At 41.8% G+C, this 11,209-nt stretch overlaps 2 protein-coding genes across 2 annotated transcripts; one reads left to right on the top strand and one right to left on the bottom strand.

Moving 5' to 3' along the window:
- Positions 1-1,738: 1,738 nt before the first annotated feature.
- nup62l (nucleoporin 62 like) lies at positions 1,739-4,104 on the bottom strand. The gene is made up of 3 exons (XM_006788474.3): positions 3,852-4,104; positions 2,228-3,736; positions 1,739-2,136 (listed from the first exon to the last, which is right to left on the bottom strand). Exons 2-3 carry the CDS (start codon positions 3,728-3,730, stop codon positions 1,978-1,980), a joined length of 1,662 nt encoding a protein of 553 aa, XP_006788537.1. The 5' UTR covers positions 3,731-3,736; positions 3,852-4,104; the 3' UTR covers positions 1,739-1,977.
- Positions 4,105-4,677: 573 nt separating this feature from the next.
- pdk1 (pyruvate dehydrogenase kinase, isozyme 1) lies at positions 4,678-10,902 on the top strand. The gene is made up of 11 exons (XM_006788473.3): positions 4,678-5,183; positions 6,420-6,561; positions 6,663-6,734; positions 6,824-7,008; positions 7,860-7,949; positions 8,057-8,134; positions 8,255-8,331; positions 8,428-8,526; positions 8,653-8,763; positions 9,126-9,239; positions 9,339-10,902. The coding sequence occupies exons 1-11, from the start codon at positions 5,075-5,077 to the stop codon at positions 9,477-9,479; spliced, it is 1,218 nt and encodes a 405-aa protein (XP_006788536.1). The 5' UTR covers positions 4,678-5,074; the 3' UTR covers positions 9,480-10,902.
- Positions 10,903-11,209: the final 307 nt, after the last annotated feature.

Here is an 11,209-nt window from a genome sequence, read left to right as displayed (position 1 = left end):
AAGTTATTTCACATTCAGCTGTAACAAACTCCTTTCCAGTAGCGAGTTTTCAGATAGTCAGAAATCCAAACACATGAAGTATCTGATTCAATTCAATCTTATTTATACACTGCCAAATTACAACAACAATCGCCTCAAGGCGCTTTATACTGTAAAGTAGACCCCACACTAATACAACGGGGAAAACCCCAACAATCATATGATGCCATATGAGCAAGCGCTTTGGTGACAGTGGGAAGGAAAAACTCCCCTTTAACAGCAGAACCAGGCTCAGGGAGGGGCGGCCAGGGGTGGTTGGGGTGATGGAAGGAAGACGGGATAAAGACATGCTGTGGAAGAGAACCACAGATTAATAATAAGTAGTGATTCAATGGAGGTGTATAAACACATGGTGAGTAAGAAAGGTGTCTGAAAAAGAAATACTCAATGCATCATGGGAATCCCACAGGAGCCTACACCTAATGGAGGATAACTAAGAGAGAATTCAGGGTCACCCAATCCAGCCCTACCTGTATGATTTAGCAAAAAGCAAAGTTTTAATTAATTATTTGTCTTCAACTTCCAGACCCTTTCTGCCCGACTCTTCCAGCCCAGTCAGGCAGAATGTAAATGAGTAATTACATAAACCATAACAAACAACTATTTAAGGCACTAAAAATTGGAGAATCACTTCCTCTTAATAAAAGCTGTAAACTGAAGAGTTTTTTTTTTTTGTCTGCATTTTTTTAAAAAATAACCAACACATGAAAACTGAAATCTTAGCTTGGCTATCACTAGTTACTCCAGATTTTCAATGAAATGTGTTTTGGGGTTCCTATTGTGGTGAGCCCAGCTTCACTACACAGGAGTAGAAATTGATAGAAAGCTTCTTTTTTTTTAACCTGCTTTTTAAAAATAAATTTCATTGATTTTTTTTGTTTTTAAAATTCAGTTTCATTTTGGTTTGATTCCACAGTGGGTTTCCTTGCTTCAGTTTAGCTGTCATCATTTGAAAGTCTTTAGTTTTTATTAGTTTGGGTGTTTTTAATTTGCATATGTCAGAGACAAGAGTTAGGAAAATCAGTACAGGTAATACCTTAAAAACAGAAATCTTTGAAAGCAGTTGACTTTCAGTCTTGAAGACATTCAGAGTCTCGATAATCATCAAAGTCTCATCAGTTGTAATATTGTAATAACCGATGCTAAAACTAAGATTTACAGTAATTTTTTACTTTTCAGCTAGTTATAATTTCTTGAAACTTTCTATTATAGTTATAAAAAAACTTTTTTTCTTGTTTGAGATCCAGAACAAGTTTCTTCTTCAGGGAAAATAAGTAAATTAAAGTTATACAGTGGTGCTACTGGATTGGCCTACATGCCAGTTTAAGCTATATTTGGCCCATGAACCAAAATGAGTTTGACACCCTGCTTTAGAGGCTAAGCCAGCCGACTTACCAACAAGTGCCAAAATCGGGAAATAGCACTTTAATGAAGTCCCAGAAACTTAATTTAGCATGGTAGAAGTTCATGTTTGCCTTATTTGTCCATCAACAGTTTGTTTTTTGTTTACTGCACAAACTTAAATCTGTAAATACAACAAATCAATTCCATCCACACCTCTCTTATCAAAATATACATGCTTAGCTGTAATTCAGCTATTACAGGGGCACCGGATATGTGAACAAAGCATTCCCTCTGACACAGAAAAGAATTATGTACTTAATGCCCGATAATTAAAAAAACAAACAAAAAAAAAGACTTCCATTCCAAAGGTTTATTTAATCAGACTTTTTAAAACAAACATAACAATTGACATAGAAAGAGAGGATCCTTTTCACTACTCTAAAGGCAAATGCACTGAAAATATCAATCTTTATGCAACCAAGAAAACTCAAAATAACAGTAATGAAGGTTGGATCTACACCATCTAAAGCCCTGATGACACCTCTGATTACAGAGTAAAAATGTAAGCACACAAGTAAAAGTATTTACTGCAGATCAGTCAAATGTTAACCGGAAGGTTTTCTCCTGCTCCTTTCGCTGGGTGTCGCAAAGTTTGGACACTTCCTCGACCTTTCTCTGCAGCAGAACAGAGTTCTGATCGATCCACTGAAGTGAATCCATGTGGGCGTTGAGGATCTTACAGATCTGCTGCAGCTGATGATGAAAAAAGGAAATTAGACATGAATTACGTGAGCAAATCTTTGTTAATCTTATCGATTATCAAAAACTGGAGGCGTCGTCTTACCGGATCACTGGTGTCAGCCGGGCCGCTGGACGTGTTCAGGTGCTCGATGATCTCCTTCAGGTCCTGCGACATCCTCTTCAGCTGTGCGTCCACGTTCTCAGCGAGCTTGTATGTTCTTTCACGCTCCTCGTCGGCGTTCTGCATGTAGATGGTTCCACTTTGTTCTTTTACCGACTCCTCGAGGGGGCAGAGCAGATCTTCCAGCTCCTTCTGTTGGGACAGGATGAAATCCAGCTCCTGGTTCAGCCTCCTCTGATCCAGCTTCACTTTCTCCATCTCCTTGTGGAGGGATGTGATCTTCTCTCCATTCTCCACCAGCATGCGGTCCCAGGCATTCACCTGAGTTGCCTGCTGTAAGAAATGTCTCTCCTGGTCCTCCAGCTCAAGACTCCACTTGTTAATGAGCCCCTCTAGCTGGGCATAGGTCATCACTGGAGGAGCTGTGCTGGTGGTGCTGGCAATGGTTGTGGCTGAAGCAGCTGTCGTGGTGCTTGTGATCGATGAAGTTTTAGCTCCCAGCAAGAAGCCTGTAACAGTACCTGTCGTGGGGGCTGCAGCTGTAGCGGTAGAGGCGGGGGCAGATGTGGTGGTTGCTGGAACCAGAGGTTTGATCATAAAAGTCAAACCTCCACCAGTAGCCGTGGTTGTTGCTGTGGATGTGCTTGCTGCTGAAGCTGAAACGGCATTGAAAGGGAAGCCGGGACCTGCTGCTGTGGCAGCAGCTGTTGTGACAGGCTGAGCGAAGAGAGAAGGCCCGAAAGATGGTGGGGCCTGGGTGGCTGCAGGAGGAGCTGGGGTTGATGACGGTTTAATCCCAAAGGTAAACCCTCCACCCTGTCCTGTTGTGGCAGCAGCAGCGGTGGAGGTTGGCTGGGCAAGGCTGGGGGGAGCACTGGTGCCGAAGCTGAAGCCTCCACCTGTGGTGCTGGTGTTGGTTGTGGTGGTGGAGGCTGCCGCTGATGTCACCTGGACCTTGGTAGCTCCGAAGCTGAACCCTCCAAATGAGAGACCACTTGGTGCTGTGGAGGCTGCCGGTGCGGCTGTTGCTACAGGTTGGGTTTGAGCCTGAGATGCAGCTCCAAAGGTGAAGCCCCCTCCTGCAGGTGCAGTAGCGGTGGTCTGCGCAGACAAAACTCCACCCAGAGTGAACCCCGACCCTGCTGCTTGAGTCGCCGTGGAGCCCAAAGTCAACCCTGAAGCTGCTGTTGTGGTTGGAGGAGCTGCATTCATTCCAAACGTTGTGGTGGGTGCCCCAAAAGAGAAACCCCCGCCGGCTGCTGTGGACTTTGCTGGGGTGCCAAAGCTGAAACCACCAGTGGGGTTGGTAGTGCTCTGGGTCTGGATGGATGAGCCGAAAGTGAAGCCCCCTCCGGCGGCTGCAGGAGTGGACGTTGTCAGTCCAAAGCCGGTGGTAGGGGCCTGGGCCGGGGCCGAGGCTGTGGTTTTCTGCGTTCCGAAAGTAAAGCCCGAAGAGGGCTGCCCAAAGGTGAAAGCGCCGCTCATTTTCTCCTTAAAGATAGAAAAATAACATTATTAAAATCGACGAACGCACAAAATGGTTACTTCCTCGCAGAATCGTTTAGCTTTTGGCGGGTCACAAACACACACACCAGGGGGAACTTACCGAAGAATCGGCTTCTCTTTTACGACGGCTTTCTAGACGTTGGCGTCTAATAAAGTTGACTACACCCTTCTTAATGTTACTTTAGTCGTAACAACGACAGAAAACTGGCAACATATCCTTCTTAAAAACGTGGCCAGCCGCCTCGACACTTTTTCAAATAGGCAGTTCAGTAGTCAACTAAAGGAAATGACGGCAGTTGGCCTGAAAAACAAGCTGTTTATTTGCCCTGTATTTTGTCTAGCGGAGTACAACCCGCCTTTCTTAGTAATATTGGCAGGTCTAACGACCAATTAGAATTATAATTTCAGACAACTCAAACTTTGATTGGTTTGGCTTGTCACCTAGCAGACATACGTCGGAGATTAGAACGCTCACGTTATCAAAGACCAAATTAACAACAAGAGGTTTTACGTTTGTACGCAGTGCGAGCTGCTTCCCACCAAAATCGAAAGTTACATAAAATGAACATTATTCTATAAAGTTAAGATACAAATAATTTTAAGTAACAAGAGGGCGCGTTATTGGAACGTTTTTCTAGAGCAAAACGAATATTTTTCTATTTTGTTTCACACGCCTATGTTTAACTCAAAAATTGCTTCAAAACCACAAGAAACCAGTTCATAAACTTTACGGGAACTTCTGAAAAACTCCTCGATTGTTTTTCAACGTTAATAGTTTGGCTGTGTAACGTTTAGCTATAACGTCACACCAAATTTTGGTCAATAAAGTTTGCTTGAAGAGGTAGCTTATCTTGATTGGTGGCGGTGGCTTTCAGTTGTTTGCCAACCGCCAATACAAATGTAAGAAAGAAAGAAAGAAAGAAAGAAAGAAAAAAAGCTTATCTTGATGTCGCTGTGACATCTTTGAATTTACTGGCCGCACACTCTCCTTTCCATGGTGACAATTTTTTACCTTTGCATCCGACCACGAGAAGCTGAAGTAAAAGGCGATTTAGGAAAACAGTGCCGAAACTCTGACAATGGAGGCTGAAACTGCACCAAATTACGAAAAAGCAAATCATTAATTATTTGTGTGTTGGCAGGCTGTTAAGGTTAGCTAGCAAGCTTGTGTCAACACAGATTAGCAAACCAAGCTGCAGCCCTCGCTAGGCTCTGTTGCTGTGGATGCTAACTGCAATTAAACCTAAAAAAGAGTACAGTTTGTTTATTTATTTATTAAGCAGCAGTCACAGCTGGAAGTGAGGCAATACAAAACGTGCCAGCATGAGGATTTTAAGGTTTCTGAGGAGCAGCGTGTCCATAGGGAAGGACATCGACTACTATTCCAAATTCTCACCATCCCCTCTATCAATGAAGCAGTTTCTGGATTTTGGTAAGAAGCTGCAAGACTAGTAGATATTTACTAACGTAATGCTTTACTACATCGTTAACGATACTCTGACCTAAAATAAGGAGAATCATCATACAACGTGTATGATTCATACACATTCAGGAAACTACCTGAATATGGAAATAGAAAAAACAAACTAATGTAAAGTTAAACCGAGGATAACTGCCATACAAACGGTCCTAACACAAGCTTTTTCTTCTGTAATGTAAAGGTAGTTGATACCACAAGGATGTATTTCACAAGACAAATGATACTCTTAAAATCCTCTAGCCTCCCCTTATTACACTTCCTCGTATTAAACAGGAAGGGATTTTAAAGTATCGCTTAACACATGACTAATGGGATATATGCCCTGTCTGTGTAAATCAAGCTTGAAGACTTGAATGTAAGAATGAATGTTAGGGCCTTGATTGATTGGTTGATTTTCTCTATTTCATACTGAAAATGGTCCAGTTTGCTGAAACTATGGAAAGTTTACAGTTTACAAGAGGTTATGGAGCCTGAATGGCTTGGGGGGTAGTTTTGCATCTGATATGTAATCCAGCCTTGATGCTAACTGGAAGTGGGTGACATGGAAAAACTTTTATTATGTTACTTTTACAGGATTGTGCAAAAGTGTTGATTTATTTGAGTAATGCTTCTAAGGACCAGACTTTATTAGTGTTCATAGTAATCCTTGCATTTGTTTAAACTGGAAACTGGACAAGTAGGGCACAAAAAAGAAGTGCCGGGCCTAAAAACTATCTGCAGTTCGTAGTCATCCTTTGTAGGTTCGTAGTCATCCTGTTCATTGTAGTTTAAGGAGCTGGGAAAGAAAGTGACTGGACTTCTATAAGTGTCTTGAAGACGTTTCACCTCACATCGGAGAGGCTTCTTCAGTTCCAAAACCAAATGTTCGAAAGTCCCAAGTATTTAATTCCTTGTGGGAGTTCTCCCTTAAGAGGTTTGACCAAATTAATAGACAAAACCCACTTCTTCAAGAAACTTACAGAAGTCCACTCGCTTTCTTTCCAAGCTCCTTAGACTATCATGTCCTTTAGAAATGGGGAAAAACTCTAACAAAGAGAGTTCAGGCTGTGTTGCTGAAGTATGGACTATCAAACTATGGACTATATTTGTATTTATATGTATCTTTGCACATGTTCAGTAGCTTGCTCCACCTGTTTCCCATTTTTCAAGCAAAATTATTAAAAAATGTGCCGTTTGTTTCTCTCTCAGGTTCAGAAAATGCATGTGTGAAAACATCCTTCAACTTCCTCAGACAGGAGTTACCTGTGAGGCTGGCCAACATCATGAAGGAAATTAACTTGCTGCCAGACAACTTATTGAGGACTCCATCAGTCCGATTGGTCCAGAGCTGGTATGCAGGTTCTCCTTTTTTTCCACTTAATTTTAACACATTAACAGTATTTAACTCTTACCAGTCTGTGAAATACAAAAAGATAATTTTCCCCCATGTAGGTACATGCAGAGTCTTCAGGAGATTCTCGAGTTCAAAGACAAAAATGCAGACGACGAGAAAGTCACATATGAGTAGGTTTCCTCTTTTAACCACCGCAACAGCTCATCTATTCCTGCAGATTTTTTTCACGCATTGCCTTAATTTTTATGTCTTCAATTAGTTTCACAGATACTGTGATAAATATCAGAAATCGCCACAATGATGTCATTCCCACCATGGCTCAGGGCGTTGTGGAGTACAAGGAGGCGTACGGCACAGATCCCATCGTCAGCCAGAATGTTCAGTATTTTCTGGATCGCTTCTACATGAGCAGGATTTCCATCAGGATGCTGCTCAACCAGCACAGTGAGCACATGTTGTATTTTTTGTAATGTGATTGCTGAGCTGTACTTGTTTGGAAATGAAAGCCCTTGGGTTCAGGAGCCAGACTTCTGTGCTGATAATATATCTGAGGTTTCAGGCTGTCTGCGTCGTTTTAAAACTCCTGCTACAGTAAACCGGGAATCAACAGACCCCACCCAGTGTCATTTTCTGGCAGTTGCACGAAAACTAAATGACTTGTGTTTTATTTACAGACAGCAAAGACCAAAACAAGCTCACTTGCGTAAAGCTACACTATATAAAAACATTGTAGATAAATAAATAAAATATGGCTTATTTTGGACATCGCTAAATATCGTAAGTCATTCAGAAGGGGCTCAGAGTAGAGTTTCCACTTTTCCACATCTAAAGGAGCCAGTTCAAGTGGTTCAGGCATCTGACCAGGATGCCTAATCAATGCATGAGGTGTTTCAGGTATATCCTACCAGCGGAAGGCCCTGGAAGAGACCTAGCACACACTGGAGAGATTATGGCTCTCTTCTGGCTTAGGAACACCTCAATGTCCCCCTGGATAAACTGGAGGAGGTGGATGGGTAGAAGGAGGTCTGGTCATATCTGCTTAGGGTGGACTCTGTGACCTGAACCCAGATAAGCAATGAGTGGATGGAATTTCAGTTAAAGTTTTTATTAGAATTTCCTGCATATGGTGACACTGGAAGAACTCGTTACGGCTCAGGCCCCCTCAGGATGGTACTGCTCTTCAGTTTTTTTTTTAGCTCTAATCAAAAGGTCTCACATTAAACCCTGAACTTACAGAGACAAATATCAGTAAGTATTAAGACTTCACAATGTTCATGTTGTGTGTTTTTCTGTAGCTCTGCTCTTTGGAGGGAAGGTGAATCCTGCACACCCCAAACAGATTGGCAGTATTGATCCACACTGTCGGGTCAGCGAGGTTATCAGAGGTGAGACTTTCTTATATTTATAGAAACATGCCGGAGAAAAGTGTTAATCTATGCTGTTCTTCCAGTTTGCAAGCGCCATGTAACAAAAACAAACCACTTCCTTGTAGATGCCTACGAAAATGCAAGAAACCTTTGTGATCGGTATTACATGAACTCTCCTGAGCTGGTCCTGGAGGAATTCAATGGTAATTTATGTAGTTAGAAGAAATAACACAAACAGTTTCAATGATGCCGCTCTTTGAATTGGTTAATGAATGAATTGTAACGTAATCAAATGTTTTCCAATCATCTGTTTGTCCTGATAGCCAAAGAGAAGGGAAAACCTGTCACCATGGTCTATGTTCCATCTCATCTGTATCACATGGTGTTTGAACTCTATAAGGTGCTTTTTAAAAGCCTGTCTTCATATATGTCAGCATTTTATATTTCAAAATATCTCTTTTCCAATGTTAAACATTTGGATAAACACTTGTCACAGAACGCCATGAGGGCCACCATGGAGTTATACGGAGATGCCATGGAGTACCCTTCTATCCATACACAGGTTGCTCTGGGAGCTGAAGATCTCACAGTCAAGGTAAATGTGCAGATAAACTCCTGTGCAGTAAAGGTTAAAGCAGCAAACTTGGCATTGAAAACTCTTTCAGGTTTTTGTGTACGTTTTGGAGGAGCTTGTGTTTATTCATGCTGTTTGCTTTGTGAGGTGAGCGACCGTGGAGGAGGTGTGCCACTGCGTAAAATCGACAGGCTGTTCACCTACACGTACTCGACTGCTCCGAGACCCAGCATCGACGGCTCACGTGCTGCTCCTCTGGTGAATACTCCTAATTTATCATCGCTAGTGACTGAATCAGTGTCAAAGAGAAATCAATCAGTGAGTGTTTGAAAATGGAAACAGCTGTATCAGCGTCTCCACAGCTGGGGTAGGTATCCAGCTATCCCGTATACGCCCTGAAGTTCTACAGTTCCTTTTCGACACACATACTTGGCTTTTGCAGGGCTTTCACACGTCCCACCTATCAAAACAAAAAGCACTGCTGCAATTTTCCCCTATGTTCCAGAGAAAATCCACAGCCAGTCACTTTGTTCCAGTGAATGCTGTCTTTGTCATGGAGCTGCTAGCTGCTCTGTTGTTTCCGACTTTGTCTGGATGAACTCTGCTTCATTTCTCTTTAGGCTGGTTATGGGTATGGCCTGCCCATCTCACGACTGTACGCTCGCTACTTTCAAGGAGACCTCAAGTTGTATTCTATGGAGGGTTACGGAATCGATGCTGTGATCTACATACGGGTAACCCAGTTCCACAGAAGCAGCATTAGTGCCTCTTTTAGAGAGAAGAGCACATTCCTAAAGAATCTTTTTTTTCTTTCCCCTTCAATCACGTTTTAGGCACTATCCACAGAGTCCATCGAGAGGCTCCCGGTGTACAACAAGTCAGCCTGGAAACACTACAACACCATCCACGAGGCCGACGACTGGTGCGTCCCGAGCAAAGAGCCAAAGGACATGACGACATTTCGTAGCTTGTAGATCAAATGTAAATCAAAGTGCGCAAGAGACGTAACCGAATGTGTGAGCGCGTGGCAGTAATTACATCAAACCCTTCAGTTATTTACAAACAAAGCTTAAAGAATAATAGAACAAAGTTTTAGTGCCACATGGAACAATAGCTTTGTTATGATCAGTACTTCAAAGTGCAGCAGCTCTTGTTTTTCCCCATTCATCTTAAATGTTAACTGTTATCTACCAGGACCAGGTTTCAACAAATGCAAGCTGTATGTTTTTTATGTTTTATATTTATATTTGACATGAAAAACTTGCAGGTGCAGAGAAATTAACAATTTAAACATACATTCATGTTTTCCCTTTAAATGATGAACAAGATGGTACTGCACAGCTGTCAGCGCTCTCTGGTGGACAAAGCTTGCAAAGGTGTCATGTTTGTCTGTGATGAGATATGGATCACCTGATGCGTTTATCAGGACATTTATAATTTTTGTGATGCTTTAAGAATAAGACTTAAAAGCCATGTTGTATTGTTTGTATTAGCAAAACAAGCGGTCTGCAGGGTTCAATGCCATCGGAGTCGGAGGACAATGTATTAAAGCCCTGAACTCGCTTTTATGTGAGGTTGTCCTTACAGGTACCAGCAAAAGTTTAGTTTGCTTTGCTGCTTTGAAGCTTTTCCTTTGTCTGTTTTAATTAGGTGAACTTTAGTTTCTGCTGTTACAGTTTATCTGTGCGTAGAGTTTCTCTCCCCTGTTTTTGTGGAGTCTGTTACTTTGAAAGAAAAGCACAGCTGGTGTGAAATTAAAAGCTTTGCTTTTTGTTAAGCTGCTGTCTTCTAAGCACTTCTCGTGTTTCTTTTGTTTATTTATTCGGGCATTTCTAACAGGGTATTGGTTAAAAAGTAACATGATGGAAAAAAGGTTTGATTTGCTGTCTGTAAATTGTTGTATTGCACTTGTTTTTCGTGCTAGCTTGAGAATGTTGGGGGTATTTATTGGGAGTGTTGCAGCTGGTGTGGTTTATTGGGTCAGTGTTTGTGGTTTTCTGTTATGCTTTAAAAGAAGATACTACAACCTTGAACTCTTTTCCACACTATTCTTCTGTGTCCTATAAGGAAACTTAATACAGTATTTTAGTGCTGTGGTTGTATTATTTGGGTTCATTCAGCTAAACTGACAAAAGTCCTTGTTTTCCATGTTACACTATCTGCAGTTGTCTGAGTGGATCATGTTCAGTATAGTAGGTTATTTTCCAGATAATTACTTTTGTTAAAATAGCTTTGTGCATGCAGAGTAGAGGTGAGAGAAACTTGTTTATTTGTGATCACCGATTTCTGTCAAGTATTTAATTAAAACTGTAACACCAGCAGTTTGACTGTTGAAGGCATTAGATATGAAATCATTGTCATGGGGCAAAAGTTTCAATAAACTGTTACAAACACCGACTACTGCCTGTTTTTAGTTTTAGACCACATGTCTGCTGGATCGAGACTTATGTCACATGTTTAACTCATCCGGCCAATTGACTGATGTGCTGCCACGATGAGGCGTTTGTTACTGCTCTGACAGTATTGGTCAGAATGTAACTGGACTTGCACACAGTGATCTCATAACAAGTTTTCACACAAACTGAGTCCAAGAGAAAAATGGCTTTACTTTCTCAAGACTCACTACTACTCCTATTTTTAGTCGAATGAAATTAGTGCTGGATACGACTTTTGCAAGCTGCCTTAGCTACAGCAAACCAACGAT

This window comes from Neolamprologus brichardi, chromosome 16, assembly GCF_056152115.1.
Source record: "Neolamprologus brichardi isolate AB-2024 chromosome 16, ASM5615211v1, whole genome shotgun sequence".
Classification (NCBI taxonomy): Eukaryota; Metazoa; Chordata; class Actinopteri; order Cichliformes; family Cichlidae; genus Neolamprologus; species Neolamprologus brichardi.
Note: the sequence above shows the minus strand (reverse complement) of the source record. Positions and strands in the feature narration are given on the sequence as shown.